The sequence below is a fragment of the Dendropsophus ebraccatus genome, chromosome 15 (assembly GCF_027789765.1).
Source record: "Dendropsophus ebraccatus isolate aDenEbr1 chromosome 15, aDenEbr1.pat, whole genome shotgun sequence".
Taxonomy (NCBI): Eukaryota; Metazoa; Chordata; class Amphibia; order Anura; family Hylidae; genus Dendropsophus; species Dendropsophus ebraccatus.
In genome coordinates, this window is record NC_091468.1 from 74,340,225 (window position 1) to 74,359,265 (window position 19,041).

Genomic DNA, 19,041 nt, shown 5'->3' on the forward strand with positions numbered 1-19,041 from the left:
GCTTTGTTTACGGAGCCCAGGAAGCCGTAGTGCCTGCTCTGTCTTCTTGTGGCTTATCTATCCATATACACATGTGGGTGGGGGGGGAGCAATGGGTCAGGGTTTTTTTTGCCTTTTGAGTGAAAACTGCATAAGGCAGGCAAACTTAATTTAACGTGCAATTTTTTGCATAAAAACTTGCGCCTGGGGATATGCTGCTGCGCACTATGCACAATACCTGCTGGATGTATATATGTATTTCTGGGGCCCCACTTTAGTTTTGCCCAGGGCCACATTTTGTCTAAAACCGGCCCTGTTAATGCTATTTGTCCTACTGGGAAAAATAAAGCGTCATGACACTTGATAAAGAAGTCTGTTCAACTTTGATACGCATTGTGTCTAATAAATTATACTTTTAATCATACGCGGTTATTCCTGGACCTGCACCCGGTGACCTGTACTGGAGGAAAGTAGTCGCTCATTTCATGGTGACAATTTGCTGTGAGGACAATGTTAGCATGGAGGAAGCCCTGGCGTGATGTGAGGGGGGTGAGGCAGGGATGGACACATGCAGTGAGTGATGTCAGCTTAGTAGTTAGACCTACCTCACATGTTCCTTCCACATATGATGGTGCATTAGGCAGAACGCCTTGTGTATGTTCTTTTTATTTTTCTCTTCTAGACGCTCCACGTGGACCGGAAGCTTCTGCCCAGAGTTTATGCAGAGTAGGTGACTTTAAGAAGCGGGGAGGCCGAGACCTGTGCACATTATTCTTAGGGTTCTTTTAGACGGTCCGATTTGTGGCCGTGTATGAGATCAGCGCTAATCTGCAGTCCCTTTAGGTGTGATCAATCATGTGACCAATCATGTGACCAATCATGTGACCAATAACAATGATTTTTACCACCCCTCAAAAGACTCAGCCAGCCCATAAGTAAGCCTGCTTGGATTAACGATGATAAGCCGCGTAAAAGTCTCAGTAACGCTGATCAGCCGCGTATAAGTCTCATTAACAATTATCAGCCGCATATAAGTCTCAGTAACGGTGATCAGCCGCGTATAAGTCTCATTAACAATTATCAGCCGCGTATAAGTCTCAGTAACGGTGATCAGCCGCAAATAAGTCTCAATAACAGTGACCAGCCGCGTAAAAGTCTCAGTAACGGTGATCAGCCGCGTATAAGTCTCATTAACAATTATCAGCCGCATATAAGTCTCAGTAACGGTGATCAGCCGCAAATAAGTCTCAGTAACGGTGATCAGCCGCAAATAAGTCTCAGTAACGGTGATCAGCCGCAAATAAGTCTCAGTAACGGTGATCAGCCGCATATAAGTCTCATTAACAATTATCAGCCGCATATAAGTCTCAGTAACAGTGATCAGCCGCAAATAAGTCTCAGTAACGGTGATCAGCCGCAAATAAGTCTCAGTAACGGTGATCAGCCGCGTATAAGTCTCAGTAACAGTGATCAGCCGCAAATAAGTCTCAGTAACGGTGATGAGACGCGTATAAGTCTCAGTAACGGTGATCAGCCGCGTATAAGTCTCAGTAACGGTGATCAGACGCGTATAAGTCTCAGTAACGGTGATCAGCCTCGTATAAGTCTCAGTAACGGTGATCAGCCGCGTATAAGTCTCAGTAACAGTGATCAGCCTCGTATAAGTCTCAGTAACGGTGATCAGCCGTATATAAGTCTCAGTAACGGTGATCAGCCGCGTATAAGTCTCAGTAACAGTGATCAGCCTCGTATAAGTCTCAGTAACGGTGATCAGCCGTATATAAGTCTCAGTAACGGTGATCAGCCGCAAATAAGTCTCAGTAACGGTGATCAGCCGCGTATAAGTCTCAGTAACGGTGATCAGCCGCGTATAAGTCTCAGTAACGGTGATCAGCCGTGTATAAGTCTCAATAACAATGATCAGCCGCGTAAAAGTCTCAGTAACAATGATCAGCTGCGTATACGTCTCAGTAACGCTGATCACCCGCGAATAAGTCTCAATAACAATGATCAGCCGTGTATACGTCTCAGTAACGGTGATCAGCCGCGTATAAGTCTCAGTAACGTAGATCAGCTTATAGTGTCGCCGTGTATAGTGTCGCCACGTATAGTGTCGCTGCTTATAATGTCGCCGCGTATACTGTTGCCGCGTATACTGTTGTCGCTTATGGTGTTGTCGCTTATGGTGTTGCCGCTTATAGTGTTGCTGCTTATGGTGTTGCCGCGTGTAGTGTTGCCACTTGGGGCGGAGCTTAATATAAGATCAGTGACTGTAATTACACCTTTTGGAATATTAACAGACTTTTATTATGTAAGTGAAAGATTTTTTCCATTTATAAATTTGACTTTTATTGAAGAGATTAATACTTGTACTATGATTTAAAGGAAGATTCCACTTAAACATAACTTCTGACATGTTGCTGCCCATGGTGAGAATAACAATTACTTCCATACTTGTTATTATCTATTCAGTCTCCTTCCCCCAGTTCTCAGCTGCTACTTTCTGATGAAAACACACTTTCTCTCTGCCCCCCCCTCCCTTCTGAGACAACTGATGTTAACAGGTCCCTGGCAGGATGTATCTGCAACATTGTAGCTTTTTTGTAATGCTGGGGTGGGGGGTAATCACAGTGAGTTCATTAGCAGCTTGACCTTAGAATATCCCTACCAGCATTACAAAGAAGCTACAATGTTGCAGATAAAGCCTGCCATGGACATGTTTACATCAGCCATCTCAGAAGGGAGGGATTTTTGTGCCTTTAGCAGAAAGCAGCAGCTGAGAACTGGGGGAAGGAGACTGAATAGATAATAATAATAAGTTGGAAGGAATTGTTAGTCTCACCATAGGCAGCAACATATCAGAAGTTATGTTTGAGTGGAGTCTGCCTTTAAGGGATTAATACTTGTATGATGATTTTTACTTTTTGTTACATGAAAATATAATTCATAAGATCCATAAGTCCAGATCCATCCACCCAGCGTCAGAGAATTACTACCATGTTGTCACATGACAAGAAGACACGGCTCATGATCCCATAATCCTGGAGATCTCCTCAGATGTTCATTGCCAGTGAGATGAACTAGAAACAGAATAGAAAAAAGAGACTAGTGACTAGACATGCAATATCTGCCGATAAATGATGGGAGCGCAGGGGACGGGGTACTAAGTTTCGTGCATGAACCCTATTCTGATGGACCAGGTGACTGCCCGCTGATTGGGATAGAGCTGCATAGTAAAAGCCAAGCTTCAGCAAAACTGTGGCAGCAGAGAGCACTGTGTCAGACTGGAGAGAATACACCACATCCTGCAGGACATACAGCAGCTGATAAGTGTGGTGTCCCAACACGGCTGTTGCTAGTATGTTACACCCCTCACAAAAGTCTGTACTTCAAATAACTGTGGTAATGAAGTAGTACCTAAGTTTTGCCACAAGATTTCGCTATTGTATGTAACTGTACTTGTATAATGCACAGCTGCAGGTAACTAAAGGGTTATTGTTTGTTGTAATCTGTACAACAATGAAGACCTTCTCCTCTTCTCTACCTATCTCTGAGCCATAGGCGTAGCTACCATAGAGGCAGGGTAGGCAGCTGTTATGGGGCCCCTGCAGAAGGGGGGCCCGGGGATGCACAGGAAAGATAAGAGCCAACCCGTGTCCTTCTGCTTAACCCCTCATGTACTGCTGCGTGTAAGTGACCCAAAGTTCATTTACATGCTGCAACACAAAAAAAGGTTAATAAGCAGAAGACAAGGCGGTCTCTGCTTCACTGGTCTGATAACCCCTGTTCTTCTGAGCCCTGCAGAGGTCAGGGGTTATGAATGCACAAGTCATCTCCTTCTGTTCTGCTTTTAACCCTTTTTTGTGCTGCAGTATGTTGGTGAGGTTTATGTCACTTACACACTTCAGTACATAAGGGGTTAACCATAACAGCTCCTAATGGGCCATTATAGTTAAATGCAGTGGACTGAAAGAGCAAGCAGCGATTGGCTCTCTGCTCTGCCACAAGAGACTATATTCTATATAATGTGATTTTTGTTGTGCCTCTTTAATTTTTTTTCTATGGGGCCTCATGAATCCTGGCTACGCCCCTGCTCTTACTCCTTTCTTTCTATGCTTTCTTCTCCACCACTCCCAGGGGACATTACACTTCCTGTAGGAAGTTGTCAAATGGGGAGAGGGAGTATACAGACACTATTAGTCAGTCTTAGCTAGTTTTCTGAGCAGGGGATGCAAGACAAGTTAGTCCCTGCTGTGGTTCAGATGGGCCCTGGCTTTGCCAGGTCCTCACTCCAGAACTAGTCAGTAGTGGAGTCTAAGTCAGGTTCCTGTGCAGAGCAGACGCACATGGGAGACACAGACACCAGTTTCTTGAAAGCAGCAGCACTTCTACACACTATGCAGTGTTAAGCTACTCAAGTGAGAGGACAAGTCAGAAAAGCCCCAACCCATGCCGGGAACAAGTCTAAAAGTGCAGGACAGTATCCTGATAACAAGAGGAACTGATCCAGATAGAGTACAGTTGCTAGACAGCGCAGGTGTCAACAGGTAAACTTGGCCACTCTGCTCAACTCAGGTAACAAGGTCTAGGGCTTGTGTCACCCTCATAGGACGGCTCACCCGGCACTGGTGGGCAATAAGTGGAACACAACAGATAAGGTCGAAACACGGGCACAAGTACAAGTCTACTTTCAAGTCTTCAATATTCTACTTCTTATTCTTCTAAAGTTCTGGCAGAACACACTTCTACCCTGGGTTGGGACTCTCAGCACAAACTCCTCTCCACTGTTCTGGACTCTCAGCACAAACTCCTCTCCACTACTCTGAACTTGAAACACAAACTCCTCTCCACTGTTCTGGACTCTCAGTACAAACTCCTCTCTACTACTCACAGCTCTTCTACTCTGAAGGTCCTCAGTACCGCTCCTGTCTTGTCAAGTCTACAGTCCGCTATCAGCTATTGTACAAAGTACTCTCTCAGTAAAGAAGATCAATTTATGGTAACGGGACTCAGTGATTATTGCTCAAGCACCTACACAGCAGATACCACATCCTGGGGTCATCTCCCCTTTCTGTGGGTGGTGGTACCGATAGTCCGGGTGGGTCACAACTCCACTCTGGACAACTGTGATAAGTACCCAAGGGACCCCTGACAGCCCGGCAGGTCACCGTCTACAGGAGAAAGGGTATAGCCGGCCACTCTAAAATAAAAGCAGATGTGCCTCCATACCTGTGTGCCCAACCGGCACTGGCATCACCTATCTGGCTGAGCTATACTCCGACCAACCACCACAGAAGTGGCGTCATACAGCACCATCTGGCAAGTGCCCAGTCGACCACATACCACCGTGGAACTACTCTCGCACACCACAATAAGTACTGGAAGACTTTTATGTAAAAATCTCCAATCTCTTTAATAAAATTTTCGCCAGACTTTAAAGTATTGTATGGCCCCCCCCAAAAGTTATACAAATCCCCAATATACACTTATTACAGGAAATGCTTATAAAGTGCTTTTTCCCTGCAATTACTACTGCATCAAGGCCTCACTTCCTGGATAACATGGTGATGTCACTTCCTGGATAACATGGTGATGTCACTTCCTGGATAACATGGTGATGTCACTTCCTGGATAACATGGTGATGTCACTTCCTGAATAACATGGTGATGTCACTTCCTGGATAACATGGTGATGTCACTTCCTGGATAACATGGTGATGTCACTTCCTGGATAACACGGTGATGTCACTTCCTGGATAACATGGTGACGTCACTTCCTGGATAACATGGTGATGTCACGACCCGACTCCCAGAGCTGTGCGGCTGTGGCTGCTGGAGAGGATGATGGCAGAGGGATGCTCAGTGTCCCTCCAGGGCCCTGTATCCCTCAGTGTCCCCCACCCCTGAGTCCTGTGTACCTGCCTCCTGTCCATGGGTCCTGCCAGCAATTCTTGCCTCCTGTCCGTGAGTCCTGCTGTGTACCTGCCTCCTGTCCGTGAGTCCTGCTGTGTACCTGCCTCCTGTCCGTGAGTCCTGCTGTGTACCTGCCTCCTGTCCGTGAGTCCTGCTGTGTACCTGCCTCCTGTCCGTGAGTCCTGCTGTGTACCTGCCTCCTGTCCGTGAGTCCTGCTGTGTACCTGCCTCCTGTCCGTGAGTCCTGCTGTGTACCTGCCTCCTGTCCGTGAGTCCTGCTGTGTACCTGCCTCCTGTCCGTGAGTCCTGCTGTGTACCTGCCTCCTGTCCGTGAGTCCTGCTGTGTACCTGCCTCCTGTCCGTGAGTCCTGCTGTGTACCTGCCTCCTGTCCGTGAGTCCTGCTGTGTACCTGCCTCCTGTCCGTGAGTCCTGCTGTGTACCTGCCTCCTGTCCGTGAGTCCTGCTGTGTACCTGCCTCCTGTCCGTGAGTCCTGCTGTGTACCTGCCTCCTGTCCGTGAGTCCTGCTGTGTACCTGCATCCTGTCCGTGAGTCCTGCTGTGTACCTGCCTCCTGTCCGTGAGTCCTGCATCCTGTCCGTGAGTCCTGCTGTGTACCTGCCTCCTGTCCGTGAGTCCTGCTGTGTACCTGCCTCCTGTCCGTGAGTCCTGCTGTGTACCTGCCTCCTGTCCGTGAGTCCTGCTGTGTACCTGCCTCCTGTCCGTGAGTCCTGCTGTGTACCTGCCTCCTGTCCGTGAGTCCTGCTGTGTACCTGCCTCCTGTCCGTGAGTCCTGCTGTGTACCTGCCTCCTGTCCGTGAGTCCTGCTGTGTACCTGCCTCCTGTCCGTGAGTCCTGCTGTGTACCTGCCTACTGTCCGTGAGTCCTGCTGTGTACCTGCCTCCTGTCCGTGAGTCCTGCTGTGTACCTGCCTCCTGTCCGTGAGTCCTGCTGTGTACCTGCCTCCTGTCCGTGAGTCCTGCTGTGTACCTGCCTCCTGTCCGTGAGTCCTGCTGTGTACCTGCCTCCTGTCCGTGAGTCCTGCTGTGTACCTGCCTCCTGTCCGTGAGTCCTGCTGTGTACCTGCGTCCTGTCCATGGGTCCTGGCAGTAATTCCTGCCTCCTATCTGTGAGTCCTGCCTGGGATTCCCGCTGTCCTTCCTGCATATCACCAGCTGCACCTCGCCCGCCACCACTAGCAAGCCAAGCCAGGAGTAGAGAGGGTTTTTTTTTTTTTACTGCAGCAAATCCATCCCGCCTGTCGAAGACCAGTCGCCTATGAGACTCCGCTCCCTGGTGCAGCGCCCTTGTGACATCACTAGCGGCGGTTCAGACTCTGGTCGTTGTTATTATACTCCATACCTTACCATAAGACCACCCCCTAGAGGATTCTTCTATAAGCAGATGGGTTTAGACCCTTCACTCACTCGATGATCAGCTGATCTGGGCAGAACTACCTTGGCCCCCATGCTTCCTCCCACCCAGTTAGGGCATCTACTCTACCTGTGCTGTCCCTTAGCACCTGAACAATTAACTCTTTCAGGTTCACACAAGAGGCAGATGTAGTAGTATTGTTTTCCCCACTAGGTGTCACTACTGTCTTGTGTTCTTATTGATTGCCCAGCTGAAGGAACTGAAGGGTTAACTGTTATGTACCACGTGATGTTTTCTGACCACTTACAGGTGCTTTCTCTCTATTTCTATCCTATCTTCTCTCCGCACACACGCAGCTCCCACCACTCACAGGAGAGTTTAGATAGCCCCTGTAGGAGGAGTTAGTTTTTTTGGTGGGAGGAAGTGTGGAGTTCTCAGTTAGTCTTCTGTGTTTGAGGAAGCTTGCTGCAGAGTCTCTGCAGACGTTAAGCCAGGTCCCCTGTCAGGGACACAGGACAGCAACTTAAGATTTTCTTTCTTATGCAATCAACTACAACTATGAGGTGCTAAGCTTTCACCAGGGGAGAGAAGCCACATTGGGATCACCCTGTCCACGCCAGGAACACCAGGGTCTTTGCTGAGGTACTAGTCTTTTCTCTTCAAACACTGCAAGAAGCGTGAGGTACGTCTCAAAGGAAACTCTGTAAGAAGCGTGAGGTACGTCTCAAAGGAAACTCTGTAAGAAGCATGAGGTACGTCTCAAAGGAAACTCTGTAAGAAGCATGAGGTACGTCTCAAAGGAAACTCTGTAAGAAGCGTGAGGTACGTCTCAAAGGAAACTCTAAGAAGCGTGAGGTACGTCTCAAAAGGAAACACTACAAGAAGCGTGAGGTACGTCTACAAAATGCCCAGCTGAAGGAGCTCACACAGGGCCCTTAGGGTATGTTCACATCTTGTTTTTCCTCCACACGTCGGGCTACACATCAGGAATCATAGAAAAAAGGATTCGGACGTGTGGCTGACGGCCACATGACTTTAATGAGCAGGACGGAGTCATTATGTGACTGTGTTCTGCTCATTTGCGGGACGTACACGGCTTTTGTGCAGGATCTGGTCGACGCTTTGAGTCCTGCACAAAAGCAGTGTACGTCCGGCAAATGAGCAGAACACAGTCACATAATTACTCCGTCCTGCTCATTAAAGTCAATGTGGCCGTCATGTGGCCATCGGCCGCACGTCAGGCTGCACGTCCGCATCCTTTTTTCTATGATTCCTGATGTGTAGCCAGACGTGTGGAGAAAAACGAAATGTGAACATACCCTTATTCTTACAGTCTCTATATTCCCTTCAGTCACTACTGTTCCGGCAGAGCACACTACTACATTGGGCAGGGCCCCTCTGGCAAACTCCTCCACTGTGCTGTCATCACATGTATTATTATTCTATCTCTCTGTGCTGTGGCGGTGCCAACAGTCCAGGGTGGGTCTAATACCACTCCAGGCTACTGTGACAAGTGCCCAAGTGACCCTAACACCCCCAAAGCACTGACTACCAGCCACCACATACCACCTCATCTCAGAGGCCTAAACATCGCAGATACATGAAAAGCTGACAGATCCGTTGATGAGGAACCAGTGGTGGGGCCATTTTTCCAAAGTATCCCAGCATGAAGCCAAATGGCCAAAACATACGACGTGTGGCATGAAGTAGACGCTGGGTGTGACACGCCATTCTATTGCACTGCACTGGGAGTAGCTGACCGTTCGCTGCTGCCATTACCTCTGCTTGGTTTAAACTAATGGCTTCGGCTTTTTCTTTATCCAGGGCTTTGAATATTCCTAAAAATAAAGGAAATCAAATGTAAAATAGGAAAGTTCACATTCTAAAAAGAGAAAACAACCGCAAGTCTCAGGGTGGCGAGGAGGGGGGTCATCTTCTTACCTTAATCCTCAGTAGCGTTCTCCCGACTTTATTCCGTATAGCATTGAGGCGGTTTGGTGCCCTAGGGTAAGACAGTGCACCAATCCATATTCATGTGGAGGGGTGGACTGGATCTGTAGCCCCTCCCTAAGTGCACCAATCCATATTCATGCGGAGGGGTGGACTGGATCTGTAGCCCCTCCCCCAGTGCACCAATCCATATTCATGTGAAGGGGTGAAGCGGATCTGTAGCCCCTCCCCCAGTGCACCAATCCATATTCATGTGGAGGGGTGGACTGGATCTGTAGCTCCTCCCCCAGTGCACCAATCCATATTCATGTGAAGGGGTGAAGCGAATCTGTAGCCCCTCCCCCAGTGCACCAATCCATATTCATGTGAAGGGGTGGAGCGGATCTGTAGCCCCTCCCTAAGTGCACCAATCCATATTCATGTGAAGGGGTGGAGCGGATCTGTAGCCCCACCCCAAGTGCACCAATCCATATTCATGTAAAGGGGTGGAGCGGATCTGTAGCCCCTCCCCCAGTGCACCAATCCATATTCATGTGAAGGGGTGGAGCGGATCTGTAGCCCCTCCCCCAGTGCACCAATCCATATTCATGTGGAGGGATGGACTGGATCTGTAGCCCCTCCCTCAGGGCACCAATCCATATTCATGTGAAGGGGTGGACTGGATCTGTAGCCCCTCCCCCAGGGCACCAATCCATATTTATGTGAAGGGGTGGACTGGATCTGTAGCCCCTCCCCCAGGGCACCAATCCATATTTATGTGAAGGGGTGGACTGGATCTGTAGCCCCTCCCCCAGGGCACCAATCCATATTTATGTGAAGGGGTGGACTGGATCTGTAGCCCCTCCCCCAGGGCACCAATCCATATTTATGTGAAGGGGTGGACTGGATCTGTAGCCCCTCCCCCAGAGCACCAAACCGCCTTATTTGCATATAAAGTCCAGATTTCCTGAACATGGTGCTGAGGATGGAGATCAGAGAATGACCTTCCTCCTCAGAGCTCTGTGTCCTATGGAAACATAACAGCAGGTTACTGACCTCTCAGATGCTGTTAGTTTCCCTTTAAGGATTGTGGTGACATACAAACAAGAAATGTGCAAAATCCTTCAGTCTGAATTATTAATATTTATCCTAATCGGTGCGATACAATCATTCCATCTAATTCCTAGAGAAAAAGGTCCTAAACCTGAGGCCCAGAGATCCGACATAAAAGGGAGGAAAAACTAACACAAAGAGTGTACCTACCTGGGTGATGAGTGTGTGTATGATTATATGTATGTGTGTGTGTGTGTGTGTGTGTGTGTGTGTATGATTACATGTATGTGTGTGTGTGTATGATTACATGTATGTGTGTGTGTGTGTATGATTACATGTATGTGTGTGTGTGTGTGTGTGTGTGATTACATGTATGTGTGTGTGTATGATTACATGTATGTGTGTGTGTGTATGATTACATGTATGTGTGTGTGTGTGTGTGTGTATGATTACATGTATGTGTGTGTGTGTGTATGATTCCATGTGTGTGTGTGTGTATGATTACATGTATGTGTGTGTGTGTGTGTGTGTATGATTCCATGTGTGTGTGTGTATGATTACATGTATGTGTGTGTGTATGATTACATGTGTGTGTGTATGATTACATGTATGTGTGTGTGTGTATGATTACATGTGTGTGTGTGTATGATTACATGTGTGTGTGTGTGTGTATGATTACATGTGTGTGTGTGTGTGTGTGATTATGTGTGTGTGTGTGTATGATTATGTGTGTGTGTGTGTATGATTACGTGTGTGTGTGTGTGTATGATTACATGTATGTGTGTGTGTATGATTACATGTATGTGTGTGTGTATGATTACATGTATGTGTGTATGATTACATGTATGTAGATGATGTGTGTATGATTACATGTATGTAGGTGATATGTGTGTGTATGATTACATGTATGTAGGTGATATGTGTGTGTATGATTACATGTATGTAGGTGATATGTGTGTGTGTGATTACATGTATGTAGGTGATGTGTGTGTTTGTGTATGATTACATGTATTAAGGTGATATGTGTGTGTGTATGATTACATGTATGTAGGTGATGTGAGTGTGTATGATTACATGTATGTAGGTGATGAGTGTGTATGATTACATGTATGTAGGTGATGAGTGTGTATGATTACATGTATGTAGGTTGTGTGTGTATGATTACATGTATGTGTGTGTATGATTACATGTGTGTGTGTGTATGATTACATGTGTGTGTGTGTGTGTATGATTACATGTGTGTGTGTGTGTGTGTATAATTACATGTATGTGTGTGTGTGTATGATTACATCTATGGCCTTATTCACACGTTCCGTAATTTACGGATCCGTATTTCCGTATCCGAGTTAGTGCACATTGAAGTCTATTGGGCTATTCACACGATCAGTAGCAGAAATGGATGAAAATCAATCCGTAAAAAAAAAAGGACATGTCCTAGTGCGGACCGGGTGCGGACCCAGATTTTTTCACGGATGCTCTCATTGACATCAATTGTCTACGGATTGTTTGCGGATTGCAACATGTTTGGCATCCGTATTTCCGTAGAAAAATATGGATAACTCATGCTCCTATTGTGCACAGCAGTATATAGAAGTGCTGGGATCTATAGTTCTCCGGATCTCCGGGCGGACAGCTGACGGAATTCCGCGGACATTTTCCGCGAGAATTCCTTAGTCTGAACCCGCCCTATAGCAGAATCAGTAGACGAATGTATTGAGGCAGTGTTGGTGATGGTATATCAGGGAGCTGGGATCTGTAGTACTCCACAAGGTGAAGACCATACAGAAGGGTGCCTGCTCGGAACATTGCATACTTTATATTGTGCTGAATTTAGCTGACAGGCCATTCATTCACTGCTCACAGTCTCTTGATTGATTCATTGATACTTTCCTAACCACATAGTAAACACCCCAATTTATTGAGGTAATTGGTACTTGTACCTTTGTAGCCCAGCTGCCAATCATCATTACCAATTAGCTCAATAAATTGGTGTTTACTATGTGGTTAGGAAAGTATCAATGAATCAATTAAGAGCACTGAAGGCAGAACGGCACAGGAGGATCGCATAGGAGATCGCATCCTTACCGCAGGAGGGGGTCTGATGCCGCCGCAGAGGAGGTCTGATGATGCCGCAGGAGGGGGTCTGATGATGCCGCAGGAGGGGGTCTGATGCCGCAGAGGGGGTCTGATGATGCAGGAGGGGGTCTGATGCCGCCGCAGAGGAGGTCTGATGATGCCGCAGGAGGGGGTCTGATGATGCCGCAGGAGGGGGTCTGATGCCGCCGGAGGGGGTCTGATGCCGCAGAGGGGGTCTGATGATGCAGGAGGGGGTCTGATGCCGCCGCAGAGGCGGTCTGCTGATGCCGCAGGAGGGGGTCTGATGATGCCGCAGGAGGGGGTCTGATGCCGCCGGAGGGGGTCTGATGCCGCAGAGGGGGTCTGATGATGCAGGAGGGGGTCTGATGCCGCCGCAGAGGAGGTCTGATGATGCCGCAGGAGGGGGTCTGATGCCGCAGAGGGGGTCTGATGCCGCCACAGGAGGGGGTCTGATGCAGCCGCAGGAGGGGGTCTGATGCAGCCGCAGGAGGGGGTCTGATGCAGCCGCAGGAGGGGGTCTGATGCAGCCGCAGGAGGGGGTCTGATGCAGCCGCAGAGGGGGTCTGATGCAGCCGCAGAGGGGGTCTGCCATTCATTCACTGCTCAGTTGAAGTCTGGTCCAGCAACGGATGGAATACGGATGGAATACGGATGTCCAATCCGCAATTTCTCACGGGTTGTTTCAGGACCAGAAAAAAATACTGAACGTGTGCATAAGGCCTATGTGTGTGTGTATGATTACATGTATGTGTGTGTGTATGATTACATGTATGTAGATTATGTGTGTACGATTACATGTATGTGTGTGTATGATTACTTGTATGTAGGTGATGAGTGTGTATGATTACATGTATGTAGGTGATATGTGTGTGTGTATGATTACATGTATGTAGGTGATGTGTGTGTGTATGATTACATGTATGTAGGTGATATGTGTGTGTATGATTAAATGTATGTAGGTGATGTGTGTGTATGATTACATGTATGTAGGTGATATGTGTGTGTGTGTATGATTACATGTATGTAGGTGATGTGTGTGTGTGTATGATTAAATGTATGTAGGTGATGGGTGTATGTATGATTACATGTATGTAGGTGATATGTGTGTGTGTATGATTACATGTATGTAGGTGATGTGTGTGATTACATGTATGTAGGTGATGTGTGTATGATTACATGTATGTAGGTGATGTGTGTGATTACATGTATGTAGGTGATGTGTGTATGATTACATGTATGTAGATGATGGGTGTATGTATGATTACATGTATGTAGATGATGGGTGTATGTATGATTACATGTATGTAGGCGATGTGTGTATGATTACATGTATGTAGGTGATGTGTGTATGATTACATGTATGTAGATGATGTGTGTATGATTACTTGTATGTGTGTGTATGATTACTTGTATGTAGATGATGGGTGTATGATTACATGTATGTAGGTGATGTGTGTGTGTGTATGATTACATGTATGTAGGTGATATGTGTGTGTGTATGATTACATGTATGTAGGTGATGGGTGTATGTATGATTACATGTATGTAGGTGATGTGTGTGTGTATGATTACATGTATGTAGGTGATGTGTGTGTGTATGATTACATGTATGTAGGTGATGTGTGTGTGTGTATGATTACATGTATGTAGGTGATGTGTGTGTGTGTATGATTACATGTATGTAGGTGATGTGTGTGTGTGTATGATTACATGTATGTAGGTGATATGTGTGTGTATGTGTATGATTACATGTATGTAGGTGATATGTGTGTGTATGTGTATGATTAAATGTATGTAGGTGATGTGGGTGTGTATGATTACATGTATGTAGATGATGAATGTGTATGATTACATGTATGTAGATGATGAGTGTGTATGATTACATGTATGTAGGTGATGAGTGTATGTATGATTACATGTATGTAGGTGATGTATGTATGATTACATGTATGTAGATGATGTGTGTGTATGATTACATGTATGTAGATAATGAGTGTGTATGATTACATGTATGTAGATGATGAGTGTGTATGATTACATGTATGTAGGTGATGAGTGTGTATGATTACATGTATGTAGGTGATGTGTGTGTGTATGATTACATGTATGTAGGTGATGTGTGTGTGTGTGTATGATTACATGTATGTAGGTGATATGTGTGTGTGTATGATTACATGTATGTAGATGATGTGTGTATGTATGATTACATGTATGTAGATGATGGGTGTATGTATGATTACATGTATGTAGGTGATGGGTGTATGTATGATTACATGTATGTAGGTGATGGGTGTATGTATGATTACATGTATGATTGCCTCTGCCAATACACAGCCCATAAGTTCCATGACCACAGAGACTTTCTGTACTTACTACAAGCGTTTTCCAGGCGGATTATACAGTTCAAGAAATCATCAAATTCTATCTGGTATCGGTCATCGGCGTATCTGAGGACGATCAGCTGCAGGATGGGATTATTCAGCTGGAACCCTGCGAGATGGGAGGAGCCCCGTGAGTATAGACATCGCCCACGTCATGGCATTAATAACCTCACTCTCATTTCACTTAAAGGGTTTCTGTCAGATTTGAACATACTTGTTCCTCGATCCACAGGAGATGAGATTGGGGGGTCCAACCTCCGACCTCCGTGCCCCCTGGGGATCTCTCTGTGGGCGCCCTGACTCCTCTGTTATGAATTGACCCACAGCTCTATTCATTCTCTATGGAGCTGCCGGAGTTGTACTCCATTCGGGGCACCGATAGGGAGATCCCCGGGGGGAAGGGGGGGGGAGGTCATGCTCCACCACCCCAGAGCCCGGGTTCCACCACCCCGGGGGGTGGGCGTACCTCAGTAGTGTCAGTATACCTGGGGGGTGGGCATGCCTCAGTAGTGTCAGTGTACTCGGGGGGTGGGCATACCTCAGTAGTGTCAGTATACCTGGGGGGTGGGCATGCCTCAGTAGTGTCAGTGTACTCGGGGGGTGGGCATACCTCAGTAGTGTCAGTATACCTGGGGGGTGGGCGTACCTCAGTAGTGTCAGTATACCTGGGGGGTGGGCATACCTCAGTAGTGTCAGTATACCTGGGGGGTGGGCATGCCTCAGTAGTGTCAGTGTACTCGGGGGGTGGGCATACCTCAGTAGTGTCAGTGTACTCGGGGGGTGGGCATGCCTCAGTAGTGTCAGTATACCTGGGGGGTGGGCATGCCTCAGTAGTGTCAGTGTACTCGGGGGGTGGGCATACCTCAGTAGTGTCAGTATACCTGGGGGGTAGGCATACCTCAGTAGTGTCAGTGTACTCGGGGGGTGGGCATACCTCAGTAGTGTCAGTATACCTGGGGGGTGGGCGTACCTCAGTAGTGTCAGTATACCTGGGGGGTGGGCATGCCTCAGTAGTGTCAGTATACCTGGGGGGTGGGCATGCCTCAGTAGTGTCAGTATACCTGGGGGGTGGGCATGCCTCAGTAGTGTCAGTATACCTGGGGGGTGGGCATGCCTCAGTAGTGTCAGTATACCTGGGGGGTGGGCATACCTCAGTAGTGTCAGTATACCTGGGGGGTGGGCGTACCTCAGTAGTGTCAGTATACCTGGGGGGTGGGCATGCCTCAGTAGTGTCAGTATACCTGGGGGGTGGGCATGCCTCAGTAGTGTCAGTATACCTGGGGGGTGGGCATGCCTCAGTAGTGTCAGTGTACTCGGGGGGTGGGCATACCTCAGTAGTGTCAGTGTACTCGTGGGGTGGGCATGCCTCAGTAGTGTCAGTGTACTCGGGGGGTGGGCATACCTAAGTAGTGTCAGTGTACTCGGGGGATGGGCATACCAGATTGTATACTGTAAAATCTGGAGCTCCCGGCATCAGCATTCATTATGATGCCGGGAGCCATAAAGATTTAAACTGTTACGATGCACTGATCTGTGCAGAATGAGCAGGCGCTCTGGATCTGTGAGTCTGTACCAGACTGGAATTGAACCCCTCAATGCATTTCAACAAGCTTATATGTTGTCGTTGTGCTGGGGAATATGGAGCGAGCTCGGGGGTGCAGCAGGTGCCAGCTGGGTGAGCGCCATCTGACATTCACACCTTCCAGGAGTTTAACTGGAATTTAAGGACCACTGGTTTCAAGTGGACGGGCCGCATAAAGAGGTCTATGCTATACACTGTGCCGAAGGTCTCCTATGAATACTGGAAATGTTCTTAGTAGAGATGAACAGTCTATAAGTCCAGGATCAGCAACTTCCCAAACCTGAACACTCGGCCTTAAACTCCTCATGTGGAAAGGTTGGGTACTGCCCTTGGGAGTCCTGGAAAACAATGATACAGCTATAGAGCCATGTCCATGGTTTCCTGGCAGCCATAGGCCGTGTCCGTGGTTTCCTGGCAGCCATAGGCCGTATCCATGGTTTCCTGGCAGCCATAGGCCGTATCCGTGGTTTCCTGGCAGCCATAGGCCGTGTCCTTGGTTTCCAGGCAGCCATAGGCCGTATCCATGGTTTCCTGGCAGCCATAGGCCGCATCTATGGTTTCCTGGCAGCCATAGGCCGCGTCCGTGGTTTCCTGGCAGCCATAGGCCATGTCCATGGTTTCCTGGCAGCCATAGGCCGTGTCCTTGGTTTCCAGGCAGCCATAGGCCGTATCCATGGTTTCCTGGCAGCCATAGGCCGCATCTATGGTTTCCTGGCAGCCATAGGCCGCGTCCGTGGTTTCCTGGCAGCCATAGGCCATGTCCATGGTTTCCTGGCAGCCATAGGCCATGTCCGTGGTTTCTTGGCAGCCATAGGCCGTATCCATGGTTTCCTGGCAGCCATAGGCCGTATCCATGGTTTCCTGGCAGCCATAGGCCTTGGTTGGATTCCGCTGCGGGGATGAACCAGTTTGTGGTTGCGGTCCTTAGGGCTATCATTTAGTCCAGTTTCCTGTTGTTTATAAAGGGGAACCCACCTGTACTGGCAGCGGACTGGGATTGGCCATTCTGATTTCTCAGCTGCCAGACTGTCAGAGCATTTCCTAATGTTGTGCCGCTTCGTTGTCACCTCCATGACCCCGCTGACCGCCGGACTCTACACACCATTATTCCTCTATAGAACATTACCGCCTCTCTCCTTTACAAACACATCATGTGACCAGATACAATTACTTACCCGCTTCCTTCAGGGCGAGGCGAAGTTCATAGGAAGACATGGTTCCCGATTTATCAAGGTCAAATTGCAGAAATATGCCCTAAAAGAAGAAGCCTCCGGGTTACCGCAACATGGTGCAAGGTCATTCGGGAAAAGAGTCTATTTATTTATATAGATTTATTTGATACTATTTATATTCTATTTCTATATGTAACATTGTATTTACAAACATTCCACCTATTTACAATAAACAGAAAACAAGAAACAAAGTGTAAATACAGATATTGTTATCCTACATGAAGTGTAACCTCAGCCTTCCCCCAGCACTCATCTCCTACATGAAGTGTAACCTCAGCCTTCCCCCAGCACTCATCTCCTACATGAAGTGTAACCTCAGCCTTCCCCCAGCACTCATCTCCTACATGAAGTGTAACCTCAGCCTTCCCCCAGCACTCATCTCCTACATGAAGTGTAACCTCAGCCTTCCCCCAGCACTCATCTCCTACATGAAGTGTAACCTCAGCCTTCCCCCAGCACTCATCTCCTACATGAAGTGTAACCTCAGCCTTCCCCCAGCACTCATCTCCTACATGAAGTGTAACCTCAGCCTTCCCCCAGCACTCATCTCCTACATGAAGTGTAACCTCAGCCTTCCCCCAGCACTCATCTCCTACATGAAGTGTAACCTCAGCCTTCCCCCAGCACTCATCTCCTACATGAAGTGTAACCTCAGTCTTCCCCCAGCACTCATCTCCTACATGAAGTGTAACCTCAGCCTTCCCCCAGAACTCATCTCCTACATGAAGTGTAACCTCAGCCTTCCCCCAGCACTCATCTCCTACATGAAGTGTAACCTCAGCCTTCCCCCAGCACTCATCTCCTACATGAAGTGTAACCTCAGCCTTCCCCCAGCACTCATCTCCTACATGAAGTGTAACCTCAGCCTTCCCCCAGCACTCATCTCCTACATGAAGTGTAACCTCAGCCTTCCCCCAGCACTCATCTCCTACATGAAGTGTAACCTCAGCCTTCCCCCAGCACTCATCTCCTACATGAAGTGTAACCTCAGCCTTCCCCCAGCACTCATCTCCTACATGAAGTGTAACCTCAGCCTTCCCCCAGCACTCATCTCCTACATGAAGTGTAACCTCAGCCTTCCCCCAGCACTCATCTCCTACATGAAGTGTAACCTCAGCCTTCCCCCAGCACTCATCTCCTACATGAAGTGTAACCTCAGCCTTCCCCCAGCACTCATCTCCTACATGAAGTGTAACCTCAGCCTTCCCCCAGCACTCATCTCCTACATGAAGTGTAACCTCAGCCTTCCCCCAGCACTCATCTCCTACATGAAGTGTAACCTCAGCCTTCCCCCAGCACTCATCTCCAACATGACCTCAGCCATCCCCCAGCACTCATCTCCAACATGACCTCAGCCATCCCCCAGCACTCATCTCCAACATGACCTCAGCCATCCCCCAGCACTCATCTCCAAGATCCTTTCTATTCTGACATCGCCCCCATCATACCTGTCCAGCCCAAAAGACCAGAAGGACGCCCCATGTGTCCAGTAGAGATGTGTCA

The 19,041-nt window shown here is 48.0% G+C and overlaps 2 protein-coding genes across 2 annotated transcripts in view; both read right to left on the reverse strand.

Annotated features, from left to right (window-relative positions):
• Positions 1 to 880: 880 nt before the first annotated feature.
• Positions 881 to 2,431, reverse strand: LOC138774038 (uncharacterized). Its single transcript, XM_069954583.1, has 2 exons — positions 2,426 to 2,431; positions 881 to 2,230 (listed from the first exon to the last, which is right to left on the reverse strand). Exons 1-2 carry the CDS (start codon positions 2,429 to 2,431, stop codon positions 881 to 883), a joined length of 1,356 nt encoding a protein of 451 aa, XP_069810684.1.
• A 79-nt stretch (positions 2,432 to 2,510) lies between these two features.
• Positions 2,511 to 19,041, reverse strand: part of CAPN9 (calpain 9) — a 135,656-nt gene continuing 119,125 nt past the window's right edge. The window contains exons 17-20 of the mRNA XM_069955061.1: positions 17,482 to 17,560; positions 14,717 to 14,833; positions 9,044 to 9,102; positions 2,511 to 3,059 (exon numbers count right to left, since the gene is read on the reverse strand). Coding sequence (XP_069811162.1) covers positions 3,033 to 3,059; positions 9,044 to 9,102; positions 14,717 to 14,833; positions 17,482 to 17,560 — 282 coding nt within the window. The 3' untranslated portion in view covers positions 2,511 to 3,032. The remainder of the gene's footprint in view (positions 3,060 to 9,043; positions 9,103 to 14,716; positions 14,834 to 17,481; positions 17,561 to 19,041) is intronic.